The sequence below is a fragment of the Chelonia mydas genome, chromosome 12 (assembly GCF_015237465.2).
Source record: "Chelonia mydas isolate rCheMyd1 chromosome 12, rCheMyd1.pri.v2, whole genome shotgun sequence".
NCBI classification, from domain to species: domain Eukaryota; kingdom Metazoa; phylum Chordata; order Testudines; family Cheloniidae; genus Chelonia; species Chelonia mydas.
In genome coordinates, this window is record NC_051252.2 from 3230344 (window position 1) to 3255221 (window position 24878).

The window sequence follows — 24878 nt, forward strand, 5'->3', positions numbered from 1 at the left end:
CCCAGAGTTTGCACAGGCCCCCCCCCCCCCCCAAGCTCCAGGTGTGTCCCACTCCAGCTCTGGCCACTTGGGCCGACCACTGCATAAAGCCCTATCCAAAAGCAGGGCTGAGGCGAGAGTGGTGGAACTGGGCAGGCAGCGGGCGAGGGCCTTCACATTGCGTGTCACAGGGATGCAACGGGGCCAGGCCCCCACCATAGGCTGTGCTGATGAGTGTAATGAAGGGCTGCCCACTGGGCAGAGCACCCCAGGGTCAATGGCACAGCCGTGTCCCTTCGTGGTGGGGACAGGCAGATGTCAGGCGTGGTTTGCCATCTCCAGTTTTGATGAGCGTGATTGTGTGACAGGCCTGGCTGGGGGAGAGGGGACAGGGACCTAGGCTGGCTGCCATCCCCCCAGCCCCATTTCCAATAGGTCTGTAACCCAGGGAGTGTGTCTGAGCAGGAGGAGCGGGCGAGCGCTACTGGGCACCGGATACACTATGGGCTGGCCGTTCGGCCTGCCGGAGCCCCTCCTCCTGTCTCAGCGGCGCAGTGAGGAAGGCTGGGGATTATGGAGAGAGAGCCTGTCCCAGGGCATGGAGCCAGGGTCCTGCGTATTCTAAGATGAAGTGTTTGGGGCCATTGCTGTGGCCACCTGTCCTGGGCTTTAGACCTCTTGAGATCTGCATTTCAAGTGACTTCCCACAAGCCTTTGGCTAGAGCAGCAGCTGGCCCCTTGTGTCACAGTTCAGGGCAGCTCTAGGCTCCCGGCCCTCACCTCTTGTGGGCAGAGACCTGTTCTTTCCCCTCTGAACGGGGTGTTTGCAGGTCGCACAGCTCCGTCTACACTGTTATCCCCAGCAGGCTGGGCTGCATGAGCAGGCTAAGGGTTGCTCGTTGCTTTCTACTTAGAGGCTGTAAACAGCATAATTGCCTGTGCGTATAAGGTACCACGCAGCTCTCTCTAAGCAAGCACATTCTTCTTCAAGTGCTTGCTCATATTGATTCCAATTTGATATGCGCACGCTGCGTGCACGGCCGTCGGAAATGTTTACCCTAGCAACACTCGCTGGGTCAGCTGTGGAGTATTCCAGAGTGGTGCCTTCATGGCACTCGATATGTACCCCAGCCGACCCAGCGCTGCCTCAGTTCCTTCTTACCGCCCATGATGGTCGTTGGAACTGTGGAGTCCTGCTTCGCTTGCTCTCCACGCTCCCTAGCATTGTAGTTAATAGTTTAGTTTGGTTTTTACTTAGTGTTAGTTGGGTTGGGGGGCTTTCCCCTCCTCTCCGATTCTTCTTCTTGGGCTCATGCCCAAAGCTCCGGGATTCAAGCCCTACAGTTCCTGCTCTAAGCCCATGCCAATGGGCAACCCCCATGACTTTTGTTTGAAGTGTCTGGGGGAGGCTCATCAATCCGAGAAGTGCAGGATCTGTGAAGGAATTCGTCCTCGGGCTAAAAAGGAGCAGGACTTTCGTTTAAAGCAGCTCCTCATAGAGACGGCTCTTAGCCCTTAGCCTCCTGCAGTGCGCCAAGACCCAGCACCAAGTGCCTCGGTGCACAGCGCCCCAGCGGCGGGGGCTGCTCCTCAGTTGGACTCCGACCAAGACCCCTGGCACCAACATTCCCCGGCACCGCAACCAGTGACATCGTCCCAGCACCTCTCTCATTCTGGGCAGAAGCAGCACCAGAAGCCGGAAAAGGGTAGCTCGCCTTTCCAGAGACCAGTCATGAAGGACACGTATTTCCACATAGCGATTCATCCGGCGCACAGACGCTTCCTCTGCTTTGTGGTCAACCGCAAACACTACCAGTTCACTGCCCTTCCCTTCAGACTTTCCACAGCCCCCCGGGTGTTCACCAAATGTATGTTGGTCGTGGCGGCCTTCCTCCATCGATGATGGATGAAAGTATACCCTTACCTCGACTGGCTAATCCGGGGTCGCACCAGAGAACGGGTGCAGTCCCACCTCCACCTGGTCAGGGACACGTTTCTTCGGCTGGGCCTCTTCCTCAACATAGCAAAATCGACCCTAGAACCGACCCAGAGAACAGAATTCACCGGGGCGGTTCTGGGCTCCGTTCAGGCATGAGCCCTGCTATTGGATGCTCATTTCCAAGCTATCGTGGGCCTCATCCAGAGCCTTCAGAGCTTCCCAACCTCATCGGCAAAAAGTGGCATGAGTCTTCTCGGCCACGTGGCTTCCTGCACGTATGTGACCAGGCACGCCAGGCTCCAACTCCGCCCGTTGCAAGCCTGGCTCGCTTCAGTCTTTTGCCCAGGTCGAGACAGCCTGAACTTGGTGGTCACCGTTCCGGAGCAGGTCCTTGGTGGCTAGATCCCCTGGTGGTATGCGAAGGAGTCCCTTTTCACAGTCCACAGCCCTCCTTGTCCCTGGTCACAGATGTGTCAGCCCTGGGATGGGGCGCCCACCTCGGAGACCTTCAGACACACGGCCTGTGGCCTCCATCCATGCTCTCCCTTCATATCAACATCCGGGAGCTCATGGCAGTGCACCTTGCCTGTCAGGCCTTCCAGGAACGGCTACAGGGTTGTTGTGTGGTGGTCCTCACGGACAACACCACAGCCTTGTTCACATCAACAAGCGGGGGGGCCCACCCCCGCCCCCACCCCTCTCCCCTCTGTCAGGAGGCCGTTCGACTGATAATTCTGTATAGCCCACTCCATTCACCCGGTGGTGTCCTTTCTCCCCGGGGTCCAGAACATGTTGGCGGACCGCTTGAGCAGGTCCTTCCGCTCCCACGAGTGGTCGCTCTGACTGGATGTCATCCACCCCAAGTTCCGAAGGTGGGGGTTTCCCCAGGTCGACCTGTTTGCCTCCTGCAGCAGTCGGAAATGCCCAGCTTTCTTCTCCCTCCAGGGTCACTGCCCTGGCTCCCTCACAGATGGGTTCCTGCTTCCGTGGACTGGTCACCTGTTTTACGCTTTCCCTCCGTTTTCCCTTGTGCACAAGGTCCTGCTCAAGGTTCTCAGGGACACGGTGCAGGTGATTCTGGTGGCTCCGGCGTGGCCCAGACAGCATTGGTACACTGTGCCGTTGGATCTGTCCGTGGATGCTCCAGTCCCATTGCCTCTGCCATCCCGACCTGCTCACTCAGGATCACGGTCGCCTCTGCCATCCCACGCTGCAGTCTCTCCACCTCACGGCATGGATGCTGCGTGGCTGAACCCTTCAGAGCTTTTGTGTTCAGAATCCGTACAAGTACTGATGGGCAGCAGGCAGCCCTCCACTCGAGCCACGCATCTGGCGAAGTGGAAGTGGTTTTTATGTTGGTGCGACCAGCAACGCACATCCCCTCTCCAAGCACCAGTGCCTCTCATTTTGGAGTACCTCCTAGACCTGAAGCAGCAGGGCCTGGTGGCGTCCTCCGTGAGGGTTCACCTCATGGCCATCTCGGCCTTTCACCCGGGCGTATCTGGCCGCTCTGTCTTCGTCAGTCCAATGGTTAGTCAGTTTCTCAAGGGCTTAGACCACCTCTACCATCAAGTCCGGCAGCCAGTCCCCAGGTGGGACCTTAACCTGGTCCTTTCAAGACTCATGGCCATATGCTCCCTCTTTTATCACTCTTGGAAGACAGCTTTACTTGTCGCTATCACGTCAGTGCAGCATGTCTCTGAGCTGAGGGGCCTTACCTCGGAACTGGCTTACATGATCTTCCATAAGGGTAAGGTGCAACTTGGACCTCACCAGGCTTTTCTTCCCAAGGTGATGTCGGCCTTCCATACCAACCAGGACATTTTCCTGCCAGTTTTTTTATCCAAAACCGCACCCTGGTCCCCAGGAATGGTGGCTGCACTCCCTCAACATCCATAGGGCCCTTGCCCTTCTACATCGAGTGTACAAAGCAGTTCAGGAAGTTGGCCCAGCTTTTCATTGCAGTGCCAGACCAGATGAAAGGACTCCGGTCTCCTCTCAACAGATCTCTTCATGGATCACGTCCTGCATCCACGCTTGCTATGAGCTGGCCGGTGTACTGACCCCAGCCCTCACCGCTCACTCCACGAGGGCCCAGGCCTCGTCTGTGGCTTTTCTGGCCCAGGTGCTGATCCAGGAGATCTGCAGAGCAGCGACTTGGTCCTCGGTGCATGCTTTCGCCTCGCACTACACCATCGTCCGGCACGCCAGAGACCACGCGGCATTTGGTAGAGTGGTACTGCAGTACACGTTACTTCACTCCGACCCCACCGCCTAGGTAAGGCTTGGGAGTCACCTAATTGGAATCAATATGAGCAAGCACTCGAAGAAGAAAAAAGTTTACTCACTCACCTTTGTAACTGTTGTTCTTCGAGATGTGTTGCTCGTATCCGTTCCAAACCCTCCCCCCTTCCCCTCTGTCGGAGTAGCCGGCAAGAAGGAACTGAGGAGGCACCAGGTCGGCTGGGGTATATATCGAGCACCATGAAGGCGCCTCTCTAGGGGGCTCCACCGCTGACCCGCCGGGTGTTGCTAGGGTAAAACTTTCCAATGGCCATGCACGCAATGCGCGCACACCTAATTGGAATGGACATGAGCAACAATCTCGAAGAACAACAGTTACAAAGGTGAGTAACCGTTTTTCTCTTCCGGACTGTTTGTATTCCCTAGTTGATTAATTCATAGCTAGTTCTTAGTTATTGTAGTTCTAGTTAGTTAGCCGTTGGGCTTGGGGGGTTTTACCTCCCTGGGGGATTTACATGCCTAAGTCCCAGGGGTTCATGTCCTGCAACAAGCCCATGCCGACGGGCAACCCTCATGACGCTTGTTTAAAGTGTCTGGGGGAAGCTCATCAATCAGAAAAGTGGAGGATTTGTAAGGTCTTTCACCCGCGAACCAAGAAGGAGCGGGACTTTGGAATGAAGCAGCCCCTTATGGAGCCAGCACTTAGACCGCAACCCGCATCGGCGCGGCAGGACCCGGCACAGAGTTCCTCGGTGTGCAGTGCCCCGGCAGCAGTGGTGGAGATGGCATGACGGAAGGACTCTGCTCAAGACCCACGGCACTGCTGCTCCCCAGCACCGAAGCTGGTGGGAACGACCCGGCACAGATCCCATTCACCAGTGCAGAAGCAGCAACAGAAGCAGGGGGAGGAGTGGTTCCCCCATTTCGGGACCAACCCCCTCGGAGCCGGCCAGTGGAGCCCCTCGTGCCAAAATTTTGGAACCTGCAACGTCGACTTCGGCCCCATGACGGGGACCGTCGAGTCCAGTACAGTTGGACTCCCCGTGTCAGGTGGTGGAGGACGGAGAACTGTCTTCCACCCCAGACACCTTCGAGGCTGTGAGAGAACTCATTGCCGTGATGGCACTCAGGTCCCCGACCCTCCATGCTAAGCCTCCGATACCGTAACGGGCAGCACCGTCTCGAGGGAAGCCAGCGATGTTCTGCCCCTCGACTGCAGAAGCGAGGCACCGCTCAGAGTCTCGGCGCCGGTCCCACTCGCAGCACCGCTCCAGGTCCTGCCAGAGCTCCTGCTCAGGGCGCAGATCGCCTTCACACAGTAGGTCCCGATCCCTGGACCATTCATATCGGCACAGATCCAGCTCTCTGCACAGACCCCGCTCATGGTACCAATGCAGGTCGCGGCACTGCTCCCCAGCCTCATGGCATCACTCCCCGGCACAGCTGCACGTGGCACCGCTTTGGCCATCGCAGTCTCGATCCACATCTTCAGGCTCGGAGACGGGGTCCAGACATTCACAGCAGCCCTGGCACAAGGTGCAGGACATGGGTGCAGGGCCATGGCCTATGCAGTGCAACCGGCCAGCGCAGTGGCTATTTTGGACCCCGTGGGCAGACCACCGAGTCCAGGGCACCCAGTCCCAGGCCCCACACTCGGTGGCATCTGAACCTAGATGACTGGAGGCAGCAGCCAGTCACACCACCCCTAGGGGTGCAGAGGAGTCGGGAGTCACACCACCTCCTCTGGAACACACCCCTGTTCCTGAGCCAGACCCTGGAGCGGCTTGCAGTGAACTAGAGGCAGGGCAGGAGGTCCCTGAGGACCAAGAGGGTCAGGAGAACCCAGGTCCCCCACTAGTCTCTTCCTCATCCTCCCCGGATGAGGCGCTGGCGGGCACCTCCGCCTTGGGGCCACCCCTTATAGAGAGCCATGCCCACCAGGAACTCCTGCACAGGAGGGCACAGAATATGAACCTGCAGCTGAGGAGGTGGTAGAGTCGAAGGACCCTATGGTGGACATCCCGGCACCAGAAGGACCATCCAGGGTCGCTCTACCCCTCATCAAAACTATACAAGCCAATGCAAGGACCATTTGGCAGACTCAGGCCTCCATCCCTCCCACCACTAAAGGTGTGGAGAGAAAGTACTTCGTACCCTCCAAAGGGTTTGAGTACCTGTTCACACACCTGCAGCCTTGTTTGTTAATAGTGGCTGCAGTGAATGAAAAGGAAAGGCAGGGACAGCAAGCCCCAGTGCCTAAGTCCAAGGTCGCCAAGCACCTGGATTTATTCAGACGCAAAGTTTACACCATGGGGAGCTTGCAACTCAGGATTGCCAACCAGCAGGCAATCCTGAGCAAGTACTTTAAACTTCAGCATTGAGTTCCAGGAATTAAGAGAGCTGGTACCAGCAGAGTCCAGGGAAGCGTTTAGGGCTATTGTCAAGGAGGGCAAGGCGGTGGCACGGACCTCTTTACAGGCCTCACTGGGTGCTGTGGTCTCGGTAGCACGCACCTTGTCCTCAGGGATAGCTAAGCGGTGTAGCTTATGGCTGCAGGCCTCGGGGCTCCCGCCCGAGGTTCAGCAAACCATACAAGACCTACCCTTTGACGGGATGGGCCTGTTTGCTGAACACACTGACTCCATGCTGCATAGCCTGAAAGATTCCAGGGCGACAATAAAATCTTTGGCTATGCACATACCCCAGCAACCCAACAAAAGCCCTTTAAGCCCCAACCACCGCAACAGTGCCCGTATCCTCCTCGGCCGAGGCAGGAATTCTACAGGCGCAGGGGTAAGAATCGCAGCCGTAAGCCTTCCCATCCCCTGTCCAGACAGGGCCAGGGCCCAACTAAACCTTTGTCAGGCTCAAAACAGACATTTTGAAGGTGCACCCGAGGATGGAGCACCTGTCTCAACGCCGGATCCTTCCCCGTGTTTTTTGAAACATCTATCCCACTTCTGCCGTGCCTGCTCCCAAATAACATCAGACTGCTGGGTTCTCCATAAGGTGGAAGTGGGATATTCTCTCCAATTCTGCTCCTCCCCTCCCTCCCACCCCCCTTCCCCATCCCTCTTCAGGGACCCCTCTCACAAGCAACTCCTTATCCAGGAGGTGCAGGCTCTCCTTGCCATGGGAGTGGTGGAGGAGGAGGTTCCCCAGGGGCAGGGGATTCTATTCCTGCTATTTCCTAATCCCCAAAACAAGAGGGGTCTCAGACCAATTCTAGATCTGCGAGGACTAAACAAGTTCATGGTGAAGTTGAAGTTCCACATGGTCTCCCTCAATACAATTATCCCTTCCCTGGAGCCTGGAGACTGGTTCGCCACCCTTGACATGAAAGACACGTACTTTCACGTAGCCATTCACCCTGCACACAGATGCTTTTTAAGGTACGTGATCAATCAAAAACATTATCCGTTCACAGTCCTTCCCTTCAGCCTGTCAGCAGCCCCACAAGTGTTCACCAAGTGCATGTCGGTGGTAGCAGTCTTCCTCTGAAGGAGGCAGGTGCAGGTATACCCCTACCTCGATGACTGGCTGCTCAGGGGGTGCTCCAGAGAGCAGATGGAGTCGCACGTCTGTCTGGCCACATCCACATTCGAGAGACTGGATCTCCTCCTCAACGTGAACAAGTCAACCTTGTCTCTGACCCAGAGGATTGAGTTTATCGGAGCAGTGTTGGACTCAGTCCAGGCGAGAGCAAGTCTGCCGGAGTCCCGATTCCAAGCCATGACAAGCATCATTCGAGGCCTGAACAAGTACCCGACCACTACAGTGAGGAGTTGTCCGAGTCTCCTCGGTCACATGGTAGCCTGCACATACATGGTCAGGCATGCCAGGCTGAGGCTCAGGCCTCTGCAGACGTGGCTCACTTTGACATACCGCCCTGGGCACGACAGCCTGAACCTAGTGATCACAGTGCCAGAGCAGATGCTAGTCATTCCAGTGGTGGCTCCATGCTCAAATAGCCCTCAACTTTCCCTGTCTCTAGCTACGGATGCGTCAGCTCTAGGTTGAGGCGCATATCTGGGAGATCTCCAAACGACGGGCCTCTGGGCACAGGACGAGCTCTCTCTCCAGATCAATATCAAGGAGCTGAGAGCGGTGCGACTCGCATGCCAGGCCTTTCAGTCTCGTCTGCAAGGCCAGCACGTGGCAGTCATGACGGACAACACCACTGCAATGTTTTACATCAACAAGCAGGGTGGAACCCGGTCCTCGTCCCTCTTGTCAGGAGGTTCTCAGGCTCTGGGAATTCTGTATAGCCCACTTCATTCACCTGGAAGAATCACATCTGCCAGGAGTCCAGAATGTCCTGGCAGACCACCTCAGCGGGTCCTTCCACAGCCACAAGTGGTCCATCCGGCTGGACATCATTCACTCCATCTTCCAGAGGTGGGGTTTCCCCAGGTCGACCTGTTCACCACTCGGGGCAACAGGAAGTGCCCGGTGTTTTGCTTCTTCCAGAAAAGCAGGCCAGGCTCAATCGCGGACATATTCCTGCTACCCCTGGGGAGGCCGTCTGCTCTATGCTTTTTCCCCCGGTCCCTCTCGTGCATAGGGTCCTACTCAAGGTCTACAGGGATGAGGTGGAGATAATTCTGGTGGCACCAGCGTGGCCTCAACAACACTGGTACGCCACATTTCTGGATCTGTCGGTCGACCCAACAATCATGTTGCCACTCCTCCCCGACCTGATCACTTAGGACCACGGTCGTTTTCATCACCCAGACCTACAGTTCCTCCACCTCATGGCCTGAACTCTGTGGAAATGCTGTGCTCAGAGCAGGTGAGGGGAGGTCTTACTCTGCAGCTGAAAGCCCTCCATATCTGGCAAAGTGGAAGAGGTTCACCTGCTGGTGTGACCAGCATCATATGCCCCCACTTCAGGCTACGTTACCTCTTGTTCTGGAGTACCTTCTGCACCTGAAACAGCAAGGCCTGGCAGCATCTTCCATAAAGGTACATGTAGTGGCTATCTTGGCTTTCCACCCCGGAGTCTTGGCACGCTCCATTTTCGCCAAACCCATGGTTGGCCAGTTTCTCAAGGGCTTGGACCAGCTACATCCCCAGATTAGACAGTCTGTCCCTGCATGGGACCTTAATTTGGTCCTCTCCAAATTAATGGGGCCCCCATTTGGGCCACTGGTGTCTTGCTCCCTCCTCTACCTGTCATGGAAGGTAGCCTTCCTGGTCGCCATTACATCAACAAGAAGGGTGTCTGAGTTAAAGGCCCTTACCTCGGGTCCACCTTATACAGTTTTCCACAAAGATAAGGTGCCGCTGAGACCTCACCCAGCTTTTCTGCGTAAGGTGGTCTCTCATTTCCATACCAGCAAGACACATTCCTGCCGGATTTTTTACCCAAAGCCGCATACCAGTAGCCATGAGCAGAGGCTGCACGCCTTGGATGTTCGACAAACGTTGGCCTTCTATATTGAATGCACCAAGCCGTTCAGGAAATCGAACTAGCTATTAGTTGCGGTAGCGGACCGGATGAAAGGCCCACCGGTCTCATCTCAAAGAATATCTTCCTGGATCGTGTCCTGCATCCGCACATGCTACGAACTGGCCGAGACACCAGCCCTGGCACTTACAGCACATTCCACAAGCGCACAGGCCTAATCGGCGGCATTCCTGGCCCAGGTCCTGGTCCAAGAAATCTGCAGGGCAGTGAGTTGGTCCTCAGTGCATACATTCACCTCTCATTACGCCATCATCCAGCATGCCAGAGATGATGCAGCCTTCAGCAAAGCGGTGCTCCAGTCACTGATTCCATAACGCCGACCCCACCACCTAGGTAGGGCTTGGGAGTCACCTAATTGGAATTTATATGAGCAAGCACTCGAAGAAGAAAAAACGGTTACTCACCTTCTCGTAACTGTTGTTCTTCAAGATACGTTGTTCATGTCCATTCCAAAACCACCCGCCTTCCCCTCTGTCGGAGTAACCGGCAAGAAGGAACTGAGGAGTCACCGGGGTCAGCCGGGGTATATATTGAGTGCCATGGAGGCACCACGGCCGACCTGATGGGTGCTGCTGGGGGAGAAGCTTTCCAGCGACTGTCAGGCACACACCTGACATGGAATGGACATGAGCAACACAACTCTAAGAACAACAGCTACAAGAAGGTGAGTAATCACTTTTTCTTAGGGTAAAAGCTATGCAGAAAACCAATAAAAGAACCTACAGTCATGCTGAGACGTTTCCCAGAGGTCTCCTCAGACTCTGGCTGGTGTCAGTCCTTCCAGGATTGGGCTCCCCCTTGGACAGACAGTCCTGTCCATTTGCTAGATCCGAAAGCAACCTCTGAGTCCGTTCAAACTCAGGCTATTTATCCCAAAGGCCTTTCTTTGTCTGTTGGTCTCTGGAGAATCCACTCTGAACCAGTGTATGCAGCATCTCTGGAGGTGTTACACCCTGAGTGAATTTGCCCAATCACCTCCACCCCCACTGTCCTTATCTCCTGGAGGATTGCAGTCCCCTTGCCCCATGGAATTACATACAATCCCTGACCGACAATGATCTGCAAATGTCATTCAATAAGGCTTGTCCAGGATAGTGCAGGAAATTACCATATCTGAACATAAGAATGGCCATACCGGGTCAGACCAAAGGTTCATCTAGCCCAGTATCCTGTCTTCCTACAGTGGCCAATGCCAGGTGCCCCAGAGAGAATGAACAGAACAGGTCATCATCAAGTGATCCATCCTGTCTCGCCCATTCCCAGCTTCTGGCAAACAGGCTTAAGGACACCCAGAGCATGGGGTTGCATCCCTGCCCATCCTGGCTAATAGCCATTGATGGACTGGTCCTCCATGAACTTACCTAGTTCTTTTTTGAACCCACTTATACTTTTGGCCTTCCCAACATCCCCTGGCAACGAGTTCCACTAGTTGACTGTGCATTGTGTAAAGAAATACTTCCTAATGTTTCTTTTAAACCTGCTGCCTATTAATTGCATTGAGTGACCTCTGGTTCTTGTGTTACGTGAAGGGGTAAATAACACTTCCCTATTCACTTTCTTCACACCCGTCATGATTTTGTCAGAACGCTGTTGTATCCCCTTCAGTCATCTCTTTTCTCAGCTGAGCACTTCCAGGCTTTTTAATCTCTCATTGTACAGATGCTGTGCCATGCCCCTAATCATTTTTGTTGCTTTTCTTGGTACCTTTTCCAATTCGAATATATCTTGTCTGAGATGGTGTGACTAGAGCTGGATGCAGTATTTGAGGTGTGGGCGTACCATGGATTTATATAGTATAGCATTCAGATATTTTCTGGTTATCTATCGCTTTCCTAATGATTCCAACATTCTGTTCGCTTTTTTGACTGCCGCTGCCCATTGAGTGGACGTTTTCAGAGAACTCTCCACAATGACTCCAAGATCTCTTTTAGACCCCATCACTTTGTATGTATAGTTGGGGATTATGTTTTCCAGCGTGGATTACTTTACATTTCTTCTTCGAATGCTTGCTCATGTTGATTCCGAGTAGGTGTGCGCATGCCGCGTGCACAGTCGCTGGAAGGTTTTTCCCCTAGCGGTACCTGTCGGGTCAGCTGTGGAGCCCCCTGGAGTCATGCCTTCGTGGCGATGTATATCAGGTCCCTGCTGACCCCCCAGCTATTCAGTTCCTTCTCATCACCAGTGATGGTCATTGGAGCTGCATGTCCCTCTTGCCTCAGCAAGCATTTCCCATAGGGATCTGACTTTTGATTATCCTGTAAATGGTTCATTAGTTAGTGTTAATCTTAGTAGTTAGAAGTGGGAGGCTTCCCCCCTCAACCCGAATTCCCTCCCCTCTTGGGGTTCATGCCTCAATCCCCAGGGTTTAAGCCGTGCGGGACCTACCACAAGCCCATGCCAACAGGTGACTCCCATGACTCCTGCCTTAAGTGTCATGGGGAGGCACATCAGACCAGATTGCTGAAAGATCTGCAAAAGAAAGGGACTTCAGGCTCAAACAACTCCATATGGAGGAAGCCCTCCGTCCCCAGCCAGCCCCGGGCCAGGACTCAGCACTGAGCATCCCCATGCAGAGCACTCCGGCCTCCGTGAGAGAAAGGGCACCGAGGAAGGACTCTGGGCATAGAGACCCTCGGCACTGTCGCTCCCCGGCGCTGAGGCCTGTGGAGGCAACAGCACCGCTCGCACTCACTGGTGCCGCATAAGCAGCACAAGATGACGGGGGCACTTGCCCACAATGAGAGCAGCCGGGTCTAACAGTGCCAGCAGTGTGCATCCCACACAGGGGCACCCGGTCTCACAGGAGCCGGCACCATCTCACTCAAGTCCGGCGTCACTGGATTCTCCTGCTCGAGAGTGCCAGGTGGAGGAGCTGGAGCTCCCGTCTACCCTGGACACACTCAGGGTGACCAGGGACTTGATTGCCAGCCTGGATAGACTTCCGGCATCCGTCCAGAGGCAAGCCCGCGATGATGAGGCACTGCTCGCCTTCTCCGTGGCACCGTCCCGCTCGGCGGCACCACAGTCTCCGTGCTTGGAGTCCCGGTCATCGGAGGCGGAGTCCTGCTGTTCCAGGCGCAGTCGGCACTGATCAGAGCAGCGCTGACACAGGCAGGAGGCAGGGATGGTGCCATGATGGGCGCGGTTGCATGGGCCCGTGCAGTGGCCGTTCTGTACCCTGCGGGCATACCGGCAAGCCCAGGGCACTTACTTCAGGGACTCCCAGTCCGTAATTTCAGAAGGATGCACCCCTTTACCACCTTGAGTCAGTCCCCCACCTCGAAGCACCGAGACGGCTTCAGTCTACAGCACAGAGCCCCATCTGGGTCCCGGCTCCCCCACTGGCACTGAGGCCACTACCGGCACCAACCAGCAGGGCCCAGAGTAGGACGCGTCCAGGGAGCCAGAGGGACAGGAGGGCTTCCGCCTCGGGCTTCGTCATTGTCCTTGCCGGATGAGGCAGTGGCGGGATCGTCGTCCTTTGGGCCGCCCCCCATTGACAATACAGTGCCCCAGGAGCTGTTGAGCAGGGTGGCCCATAACATGGGGCTACCAGCTGAGGAGATAGTCGAGTCTGAGGACCCCATGGTGGACATATTAACCCCTGAAGAGCCATCCAGGGTGGCATTGCCTCTCATTAAAACAATTCAAGCCACTACAAAAACCTTGTGGCAAACTCCTGCCTCCATTCCCCCTACAGCTAAGGGGGTGGAGAGGAAGTATTTAATCGCCTCTGAGGGGTACGAATACTTATTTACTTATCCACAGCTGGGTTCGCTGGTCATATCAGTGGCCAATGAGAGAGAGAGAGACAGGCAACAGGGCTCAACTCCAAAATCCAAAGACTCAAAGAAACTGGACCTCTTCAGTAGGAAAGTGTACTCCACGGCGGGGCTCCAGCTTCGGATGCTAACCAGCAAGCAATCCTCAGTAGATACAGGTTTCAGAGTAGCAGCCATGTTAGTCTGTATTCGCAAAAAGAAAAGGAGGACATGTGGCACCTTAGAGACTAACAAATTTATTTGAGCATAAGCTTTCGTGAGCTACAGCTGAATGCATCTGATGAAGTGAGCTGTAGCTCATGAAAGCTTATGCTCAAATAAATTTGTTAGTCTCTAAGGTGCCACAAGTACTCCTTTTCAGTAGATACAATTTCAATTCATGGGTCTCCGGAATAGACACACCAGTCTATTCAACAGATCCTTCTCCCTGTTTTCTGAACTGTCTGTCCCACTTCTACGGTGCTTGGTCCCAGATAATCTCATACTGTTGGGGTCCTGCTCACAGTGGATGTGGGATATCTCTCCAATTCGCTCCTCCCCTCCCTGCTAGCCTCCTTCCCTGTCCCTCTTCAGGGACCCTTCTCATGAGCATCTCCTCATGCAGGAGGTTCAAAGGTTCTGCGCCGCAGGAGCAGTGGAGGAGGTTCCTCAGGAACTATGGGGCAAGGGATTCTACTCCCGATATTTCCTAATCCCCAAAGCCAAAGGGGGTCTCAGACCCATCCTTGACTTACGAGGCCTCAGCAGGTTCATGAAGAAGTTGACGGCGTTCCACATGATCTCTCTAAATGCAATTATCCCATCTCTGGATCGGGGAGATTGGTACGGGAGACGAGGGCAGCGTGCCCTCGCCCTCAAGGACATGGACTTCCACATATCGATAATTCCAGCCCACAGACACTTTCTCAGGTTCGTAGTGAACCACAACCTTTACCAGTTTATGGTCCTCCCCTTTGGTCTGTCTGTGGCCCTTGAGTTTATACCAAGTGCATGGCAGTCATAGCCACCTTCCCGAGAAGAAGGCAGGTGCAGGTCTTCCCGTACCTCGATGACTGGCTGGTCAGGGGGCGCGCCAGGTCACAAGTGGAGCAGCACGTCAACTTGATGAGATCCACCTTCGACAGGCTAGGTCTCCTTCTGAATGTACACAAATCAACTCTATCCCCCACTCAGAGAATAGAGTTCATTTGGGGAGTGTTGGACTCTGGCAGGAAGATTCTGGCCTGACCACGGTCTCGTTTTTGGACAATGCAAGTCATCATACAAGGCTTCGGACAATACCCCACCGCCACAGCAAAGAATTGCTTGAAGGTCCTCAGACGAATGGCAGCTTGTACATATGCGGTACAACATGCAATGCTGAGGCTCAGACCTCTCCAGGCCTGGCTGGCTTCAATTTACCAGCCAGGGCACGACAACCTGGACAAGGTGGTTACACTCCCACCACCAGTTCTCAGATCTCTCCAGTGGTGGCTCAACACGCAGGCGGTGTGCGCAGGGGTCCCCTTCGCCAAACTGCAGTCCTCACTGTCCCTGGTCACAGACGCGTCAGCGATGGGGTGGGGAGCTCATCTGGGAGAATTCAAAACCCAGGGCCTCTGGTCCCAAGACCGCAGCTGAATTATCCGTCCCCTTAGATACAGCTCTAAGCAGCTTGTGCTGCTTGTGGAAACTGCCCTTGCCCTAAAACACTGCTTTCCTCCTTCACTTGCTGCACGCTGTCCTGCAGCCTCCGCCGGCTGGGTTATAATCTCTTCCATTTATACAGCACCTGGAACTATGCTATTAGGAATTGCTTTGTTTCTCCCACTCAAATGCAGTCACTCCTGGTGCGGAAGGTGATGGGCGTTTAACTACAAAGGGCAACAGGTTAAGCCAGGAGCAGTTCAGGAGGGAAAGTCACGAGCCAGGAGGGAATTAGCCCTGGCACTGAGTTAATGCCCCTGCTCTTGCAAAGAGTGCTGTGAAACTTTGAAGGGCCAGTTCCTGGAACCATTTCTTACATCTCCTGGAGCACCAGTTTCCCCAGCGCCATGCTGGTGCATTGGCCCAGTGTTGAGTCAGGGGGAAGAGTATCACATACTAAATAATCCTAGCGGGTGTCTCAGCCAGGCAGCCATCAGCCACCAGTGATTACTTAAGAGAAACGGATGCAGGTGAGACCATCAGTCCAGCCCCTCCCCCCATGGACGGGTGACGACCTTATTTAAAAAACAAAATGTGCCTCTGGTGATGTACCTGGGCCCCCGTTTCCAGTGTCTGAGCTGCTCCCACTCTTTAATGCACTTATTGTCACAGCCCCCATGGGGCAGGGCCGTTGTGCCCATTGTACAGAGGAGGAACTGAAGCCCTGAGGCCCAGCCCCTCCAAGGTATTTAGATGCCTAGCTCCCCTTGAACTCAGTGGGTGTTCAGTGTCAAATGCCTTTCAGGAGCTGAGCCCGAGTGAGTGACTGCCTAATGATCAGTCTAGGGCAGAGCAGGGAATTGAACCCGCATCCCAGACTCACTCCCTAACCACCAGGCCATCCTCTCTCTTCTGTGCCTGGGAGTTGGCCCTTGGCACCTGTAAGAAAAGGAGCCTTATTCCCCTCAGGGAGCTGGTTAAGTAGCTTCCCCCTCAGCTGTGAGTCCGGCTGTTCCAGCCCTGTGCTTGGAGGCTGGACTGCGTAGGGGGAGGGTGTGTCTCGCCGTTGGGGCGTTGACCCAAGCAAAATCCTCAGGGCCCCCAAGGTGTTTAGCCAAGCCGCTGCTTTGTGACGCTGTTGGCTGGAGATGGCCTTTTGGGAGCCCATCCAGCTCAACAAGGTGCCCTTTGCCTTCTCTGGCACCGGCTCCAGCTCCCAGTGTTTGCATTGTAGGACCTGACCTGGGTGCATTTCAAGTCGCTATAGCGACTGAATGGACAGACGGTCTGGGCAGATTTAAGAGAGGGGAATTCACTCAACTTGCCCTCCTCAGTCTTCAGCCCATGGTTTGGAGGGGGGAATCCCGCAGTTGGAGCTCAAGCTGCCTACTCAGCTACCCCACTAAGGACAGCAAGAGCTACCTCACTCACGGTCAGCCCCAGCCCTGGAGGAGAGTTTGTTCCTTGGTTGCACCTGCCCAGGGCCAGATTAACTATTCAGCTAATAAGGTTCTCGCCTTAGGCCCTCCTGGTCAGGCAGGGGGCATGGCTGGGGCGGGGGAGAGGGAGCGAGTTTGCTCACGCAGCCCTGCCAGGGTGCTCCTGCGGCTTGGCAGGAGCTCAGCCGGCACCGCGCTGCGGGAACACGCTGCCAGGGATCCGGTTCACACGGGTGACCAGGCACTAAAAATCCAGTTACCACGGGAATCCGTGCCAGCCGTGGGTGTCGTTTGAGCAGGCATTGCACCCCCCACCCGCCCTGATTTCTCCAGAGCTCTGCTTAGCCGTCAGGGAGGGAAGAGCCTCCCTCTGTCCCTCTCCTCTGCTGAGGCTGGCAGGCAGCTCCAGGATGCTGCCCCCGGGGTCCTAATGCCCACCATCATCATCTATGTGTGCTGGGTCCCGTTTGTGGACACTGGTGAGTGACACAGGGCAAGGGGGGGCAGGGGGAGGGGGCAGTACCAAAGCGGTAGGATGGGAAGCTTGCACAAAACCTGCACACACTCTATCCAGCTTCAGCCAGAATGATTGCCCCTCCCATGTATAAGGACCAAATTCCCACAGATCTGTAGGAAAAACAAAACAAACCATCCCATTCTGGATCCCAGTCCTTTAACTTTAACTTTTACAGAACCTTTCATCGAGGGGCTTCAGATGCATGATGCGCTGTGTTCAATACTGCATTGAACTGTACTAAAAATCAAAGAAATGCCATTTTTTTTCTTTGATGTATTTTTCTGTACTGGGATGCACAGGCAACCAAGTTCTTTCCTTATGCTCAGCCTAGCTCCCCAGGCCAACGCATCTTTGTACTTTTAAGGGGTTGCAAAAGCACTGGAGGAAGCTCAACACACAATGTTGTAGAAAGAAAAGGAGGACTTGTGGCACCTTAGAGACTAACCAATTTATTTGAGCATAAGCTTTTGTGAGCTACAGCTCACTTCATCGGATGCAATGTTGTAGGTTTCTCCTTCCCCTCTGCCGCAAGGATTTTAAATCCACTTCTTAGCAGGCTATGATAGAAAGACTGGCTGATTAGGCCAAAGGCAGGTTCTGTCCATTTGCTGGTTCTCTAGCTGTTCAATCCATCATAAAAGTACCTCACATTTGATTTCTTTTGAGTTTCATTCCAAAAACTTAAAACTAAATAACCCTGAAGTTAGTCCTCATTTTTCTGCCCCAATTCCAACTAACTTCTTTCCCAAGTGGAAAACATTGGGTAAGTGTGGGGTGTGATTCGAGATGGGAAGGTGAACACAGGCCAATTCCTGCTGACAGTTACACCTGTGCAGCCTTATTGACTTCAGGGAGAACAGATTTTTGCACAAGAATAGATTTTGGTCCCTTCTGCTTTTTCACACCTGCTATAAGCAAAATCTCATTCACTTTCCTCCCCTAACCTCTGAGCACTTCAAGGGGGAAAAATAAGCAAGGTCTGCTTGATTTACACATGCAAACGAAACAGGAAGCTCTCCCTTCATTCTACACCAGCCTTAAACACCAGACCTGCTGTAACAAGGGGGTCACTGCAGCAGCCTTGGCTGGACTGTTCTTTGGGAAGATCCTTAATTGTTCTTTTAAGATGCTGATTTTCAGTGAAGTCTTCTTGTTCTTGGGGGCAGAGAACACAACAGGGAATAGCTCTGTTTTATCACCTCCTAGTCATTCAAAAGCTGAAAGGCTTTGGATTGTTTGTTTTAATGTTTGTACAGTGATTTTGAAGAGCTAACATAGTACAGAAGTGCTAAATATTATGACTGGGCAACCATCTAAAGATCTGTGTCACTTCTAGCTGTTACCTTTTTCTTACAGAAAGCTTAAAACAAACAAATGCAAACCATAGGGAGCTGGTGCACACAGAACTCATGCTTAAAAAACGTCATGTCAGAGCTGCTGATCACACATTGTAGAATACTTAATCCTGCCATGAGTGCAGGGGACCAGACCAGATGACCTCTTGAGGTCCCTTCCAGTCCTGTGAGTCTATTCTATGATTCTAATTGTGGAAGAGCTTGGTGACAGAATGGCCTGATGTGGTGAATCGCTGGAGATTAACTACACAAACTGGGTATGGTCCCACAAATAATATTTGGGTTCAATGTGAAAATTCATTGTTCTCAGCTAGTGCAACACCGGGAGGCAGCTTTCAGAGCAAGATCGCCTAAAATACAATGCCACCCACTGTAACTTTCCCTGGTCTACGCCAGGAGGTAGGGGTGAGCTAAGTCGGCCCGGTCTACGCCAGGAGGTAGGGGTGAGCTAAGTCCGTCTAATTACACAACGTGAGCTACGAAAATAGCGTAGCTGAAGTTGAGGTACTTAGAGCTACTCACCACGGTGTCTTCACTGTGGTAAGTCGACAGCTGCTGCTCCCCCATCAACTCCACCTGCGCTTCTTGCTCCGGTGGAGCACCGGAGTCGACGGGAGAGCGCTCGGTGGTTAATTTATCGCGGCTAGAAGACTATCGCGCTGGGTGCATGGCTCGGGGGGTAAGTGTAGACATGCCCTCTACTTCAGTGGATTTTACACCTGAGTGGTTTCCTTTTACATAATAAAAGCTGGATGCGTCCCAGAGTGCAGTCAGAGTGAGACAGGGTATGTGGTGTAGAGGCCATAGCTTGGGGGGAAACACCTGCAGGGCTTGGCCTTGCACTGTGCCAGGTGGAGAGCTGAGGGTAGAAGCACACGGCTGAAAGAGGTAGCAGCTTGCAGTGTTCATCCTCATACAGATTGCAGTATTCAATCTCCACGAGCTAGGAGGAAGGAGGCTCAGGAGAAGGCCAGCGCCAGCATCCCTCGTGCCGCCTCTTACTCAGAAGTATCTGTGTGGAGACATGAGTGCCGTGAGAGTAGAATAAACTTGTTAATTTTCCATAAATAAATAAATATGTAAATGTGTATGGAGGTTGATGACTTCATAAATTTTTTTGCAATATGTCATTCATACTTAGGCCCTTCCCTCCCATTAGCCTTGGGCCCCTCGTAACCGTCATCCGGCCCTGGCACCTCCCCATTGTTCCCTGCAATGCCAGATGATGAAGAACTTTCCCATCTCTCCCTAGAATAGCTGACCACAGCTGCTCCCAGGACACTTTTTGGAGGAGTGAGAAGGTTGAGCCAGGTGGCCTGGCCTAATTCCTGTTCTGGAATCTAACCAAGAGGGGAGAAGAGAAAAGAGATTGACAAGGCCACATGTATCTTCATTCTTAGGGCTTGGAAATCTACCTCCCCCAAGCCTAGAATGAAGACAGCATCTCTCTGAGTGGACGGACTAGCTGATTACCTCCCAGCTTTTCATTTAATTAGAATTAGAGTTGCAGCCAATAGATCCTGAGCCAAACTTCCCCAAAGTTTGAAGAAGAGACAATGATCTGCTCTGGTGTTGGAGAAGTAGCAACCCAGTGTGATGTTGGGCTTTGAATTTCCCTGAGGCTTGGGAGTTGGTCTCTTCTGGTCTGTTGGGTCAGACTGTTGTAGACCTGGGAGCCAGGTGGGGAGCTGACCCCTAAACTTGGATCTGGGCCTATGGCAAGTGAGGAGAATACAAACAGATGCCACCTTTCAGTCCTGAATTTGCTCTCTCTCTTTCTCTGTAGGTACCAGTGGGTGGCTGGAATCTCTGTGGTCAGTGTTTCTGGTATGATAGGTACCATCAATGGGAACCCTTTCCCCTCTCCAGTTGATTTGAGGCCTGGGCCGCCCAAGGACTTGTATGTTCTCAGGCATGTGTATTAGCAGAGGATCTTCATGCCTACGCAATGCCCCAGTGATTGGTACAAGCTGTCGCACAATCGGGCTTGTTTCCTCTTGGTGAGTCAACAGTGTGCCCTCGTTGCCAAGAAGGCTAAGGGCATTTTGGGCTGCATTAGTAGGAGCATTGCTAGCAGATCGAGGGAAGTGATTATTCCCCTCTATTCAGCACTGGTGAGGCCACAGCTGGAGTATTGTATCCAGTTTTGGGCCCCCCATGACAGGATGTGGACAAATTGGAGAGTCCAGTGGGAGGCAATGAAAATGATTAGGGGACTGGAACACATGACTTATGAGGAGAGGCTGAGGGAACTGGGATTGTTTAGTCTGCGGAAGAGAAGAATGAGGGGGGATTTGATAGCTGCTTTCAGCTACCTGAAAGGGAGTTCCAAAGAGGATGGCTCTAGACTGTTCTCAGTGGTAGAGGATGACAGGACAAGGAGTAATGGTCTCAAGTTGCAGTGGGGGAGGTTTAGGTTGGATATTAGGAAACGCTATTTCACTAGGAGGGTGGTGAAACACTGGAATGCGTTACCTAGGGAAGTGGTGGAATCTCCTTCCTTGGAGGTTTTTACGGTCAGGCTTGACAAAGCCCTGGCTGGGATGATTTAGTTGGGGTTGGTCCTGCTTTGAGCAGGGGGTTGGACTAGATGGCCTCCTAAGGTCCCTTCCAACCCTGATCGTCTATGATTCTGTGACTGAGTGGAGGAGGAGTAGTCCTGAGGCAGACAGCGGGCCAAAGCCAGACACGAGGCACTTTTGAATGGACCCTGAAATCGTATTTACTTGTTGGTTTTTATTATTTTCTTTGGAGTCTGGACCTTGATTGAAACTTGATCAGGAACTTTGGACCTTGACAAAAGACACTTGACTGCCCCTGACCTAGTGGTTGCGGCTGTCGGCTTCCCGCTCCCGGCCTCGCAGGACGTGGCTGAATACAAGAAACTACAGGGCTTAGCAGATGCCCTGCTCTTGGCCAGGAGCCGGGGGCCGGTGCAGTCAGCCCCTTTCTGGGGCTAGGGAACACGTCGTTGATCCTTCGGTCACCCCAGGCCCTGCAGCTCCGACTGGCTTCCCACCATGGGGCACTCCCCTGGCTCCAGCTCGACGTGGAATAAAATACCCCGAATGCGCTTCCCTTCCGCCCCCCCAATGTGATCTAAAGTTTAAAGAATAACCTGGGCCCCTCCCCCCGCCGCACCTCGTCGGGAACAGCAATTGCCAGCTAATGAAGGCCCGTGCGATGAAATGGCCCCGTCACAGCCCTTGCCGGGGGGGGGGGTTACCCTGGCGATTCCCTGAGCCCCAGCCCCGCTCGGCTCGCACAGCGCGGAGCCCTGGCCAGGGGCATCTCCCCCCGCTTTTAATTTCCCACCCCCCCCCCGCCGGCCCCTCCCCCCGGCCATGTGACAGCGGCGCCTCTCGGGTTACGGCGCGCGGCGGCTTGCCCCCAGAGCCGAGCCCGGCGCAGCGCACGGCGCAGCGGCTCCATTTTGCCTCGCTGCGCGCCGGCTCCGGGCAGGCTGGGCTGGCGGCGGGGGCTGTGCACGGTGCTGCGGGGCGAGCGCGGATCCCTTGCACGCCCCCCGCCATGGCCGCGGAAGGCGGGCTCGCGTGGGCGCCGGGGCGAGCAGCCGCTGCGCGCTGGTGAAGCTGCCCCCGGGGCGTCCCGAAGCCGCCGGAGCGAGCCTGACAAAAGGACGGGGCGTGAGACTGCTCCGCTCCGGGCTCGCGGGGCGGCGCGGGGCTTTGTGCGCGGCTCTGACCCCAGGCGGGAGCCCAAGCGGGGGAGCTGGACGCTGAAAGGCTGCTGAGATTGGCCCTGGTTTCTGGTCGTTTCCTGGTGGATCCCCCCCCCGGATTGCAACATCGCGCTCGGCTTCCCCTCTGGCTCGGCCGCGCGGGGATTTGCTGACTATGGAGACAGTGGAAAAGGAGTGCGGAGCCCTGGGGGGCCTTTTTCAAGCCATCGTCAACGACATGAAGGTAAGAGACCCGCCCCCCCCCCGGTCAAAAATATCCAGCGTGACAACTGCCCTGCCGCGCAGCTCCCCGGCGGGGAAGATGGAGGCGGGCGGGTCTGCGGCGCTGGGAGCCCAGGAAACGATACTGAGTGAAAAACAGAATCGGCGGCCGCGGGCCGGGCGCGCTCTCCCCTCTGGCGCACTCGGCGCCGCCGGGCTGTGCTCGCTCGCAGGAAGCGCCGCAGGGCAGCGCGGAACCGCTGCCAGCTGCGGCTTGCGCCCCGCTCCGCGCCCCGCCGGGCTCCCTTCGAGACGCGCCGGGCTCCCGCAGCGGGAGCGACCGGGGCGCGGGCTGCGGCCGCTCCCTCACCTGAGCGCCGGTTCTGGGCCGTGGGCGCCAGAGGAGATCGGGGGGGGCAGGTGACCTGGGGGTTTAGAGCCGGTTGGGGGTGAAAAGACAGAAAGGGCTGCATTTTCTCAAGGCGCGACGTTTCTGGGTTTCCTTGGTCCTGCCTCAGCCGCGGGCTGGCCGGGTGGATTCTCCAGGGCCTTGCAGCCCGACCTGGCTCCGATTTCCCTGCGAGCGGGCGGCCGATTGTGGCTCTGGGATCGTCCACTTGGGGTGTTTGGGGGAGCGGCTCCCCTCCCGCCGCGCTGCAGCCCTGAGCCCAGCCGACGCTGTCACTGCCAAGGCAGGGGGGATAAAGCTCTAAAGCCTGGCGGAGAAGGGGATTAACTGCTTCGGGACTGGCTGGAGTTTCCCTGCCCTGGGGGTGCAGGGCGCCGGAGGCTGAAGGCATCGCCCTGGGGCACCGGAGAGCAGCTAGCTGGGAGAGCCCCACTCAGGCCTGCAGTGCTGAGGGCTGCAGCCCCCCACGCCTGCTCCCATGGCTTGTGCTGGGCACAGAGAGCCCGGGGCGAGGGCACCGTCACCTGGCCAGGAGTGGTGGCGAAGGGGGACGTTAACCAAGTGGTGGTTAATTCCCACACTGAGAACAGGGGGCTTTCAGAAGCCAGACAGTCACGTCCGCCTATAAAATTCTCAAGCACTGAGGGACTGGCTGGGTCTCAACCGTTCCCATGCCCAGCCGCTGCCCCCAGGGCAGGCCAGCCTGGGATCCAGCCACTTTCAAACCTAGGCAGGCAGAATGGCTAGCCTGGCTCAGAACGCAGTCCAGCTGGTGTAGTCTCCTGCCTCAGTGGCCACAAGTAGCTGACTGAGGAAGGGGCAGGGCACAGCACTGGTTGTCTCCATCCCTTTCCCCTGCTTGCTTTGCTATGCGCTCCTGTGGGCAGGGGGTGGATGGGCTAAGCAAGTGGCTGGCATATTTTCCCACTGCATTTATGGCACAGAGGTTCTGCAGGCATGGACTGTGTCCTCTCTTCCTTCTCGCACACCCTCCACCCCCACCCAGGCGCTGTCAGGGCTCCTGTGTCCCGCTAGCCTGGTACGCGGTACGGCTGGCCGGCTGCCACCTTGGCCCCCTGTCCCACGTGCCTGTCTCTCTGTCCCCTGCTGGGCAGAGTTCTGGGCCGCCTGGACAGAGGCAGCTATTGGTTCAGAGGCACCTTATTACCAAGCGCTGCTGGATCTGGAGAGGCCTGACAAGCCATCCTTGGTGTCTCCCCAGGGCTGCCTCTAGCTGCTGGAGGGATTCTGGGGTCTTGAGAGAGAGAGGTGCCAGCTGGGGAGCTGGAGCCTGCTGGTTCCTGTGCAGCCTCCTGCCAGCTTTTGAGATACTCCCTGGCCTTGAGAGTCCATCTCTCTTTCCCCTGGCAGTCCCTAACCCGGGTGTATTTTGTCTGCCTCCGGGCCTCATAGCCCCACGGGGCTCCCTGCTCTCCAGCAGGGGATGGATGAATTGCAATGCCACAGGTGGGCTCAGCTGCCCGGCAGGGATCAGGAATTGGCTGCACCCCTCGGTCAGTTCACTGTGGAAGAGCTCCGGGTTTAGACCCATAAGGCTGGTCTCTTCTGTACCTACCTAGTAGGCTAAGATCTGCGTTGGGCCAGCCACTGTCTGCTTCTCCCTCCCACTCCACTGGGCCCTTCCCCATGCAGGCCATGGGGCTGGGCGTTGGAGCAGCCCATGCTCCATAGGAAGCTCGAGCTCAGTTGTGGGGTGGGTGTGAGGGGCACCAGGCTTGTTCCAATGCTGCAAGTGCAGCTCTGCCCTGAAGACCGGCCACGTAGCACTGGCTGTCTCTGCACTGGGCCCCGTGCAGTGGGGATCGCTTTGCTGAGTGCCAGTGTGTGACTCCAGCCAACCCCGCAGCGGGCGGGGAGCTGGGTTCCAGGCTGGACTGCAGCAGCACCAGAGCTGTCTGCTGAGTGTTGTTCGGTTATACCTGGGTACCCGTCTGCACAGCCCTGAGCTGGCCTGGCTGGCCCAGAGGGGATAACAGGTCTGCAGGTGCTCCTGGGTGAGCAGGAAAAGTCCCAGGGTGAGCTGGCAGGGCTGGTCACTGGGAGAGCCAGCTTCTTCGGTATGGTCTGAGCTGCAGGCAGCCAGAGGCAATGAACATGGAACCCTGGGAGCTGTTCACACCTCTCCTTGCAGAACAGACTAGCCAGGCCCTGAGCCAGGGCAGGCCAGCACGGTACCTGCACCCAGGAGCTATA

General features: G+C 55.4%; 1 protein-coding gene and 1 long non-coding RNA gene across 22 annotated transcripts in view; both read left to right on the top strand.

Moving 5' to 3' along the window:
- Nucleotides 1-11122: 11122 nt before the first annotated feature.
- Nucleotides 11123-19443, top strand: LOC119563726. Its single transcript, XR_005222300.2, has 2 exons — nt 11123-18750; nt 18789-19443. It is a non-coding gene; the product is annotated as an uncharacterized LOC119563726 (long non-coding RNA).
- Nucleotides 19444-21719: 2276 nt separating this feature from the next.
- Nucleotides 21720-24878, top strand: part of MTSS2 (MTSS I-BAR domain containing 2) — an 80218-nt gene continuing 77059 nt past the window's right edge. For 7 of the 21 annotated variants that reach the window (XM_037877352.2, XM_043526036.1, XM_043526041.1 and 4 more), the window contains exon 1: nt 21724-22277. In XM_037877352.2, coding sequence (XP_037733280.1) covers nt 22209-22277 — 69 coding nt within the window. In that variant the 5' untranslated portion in view covers nt 21724-22208. Of the gene's footprint in view, nt 22278-24878 lie in introns of all 21 variants that reach the window. The other 14 variants (XM_043526034.1, XM_043526035.1, XM_037877349.2 and 11 more) reach the window with 5 other exon arrangements.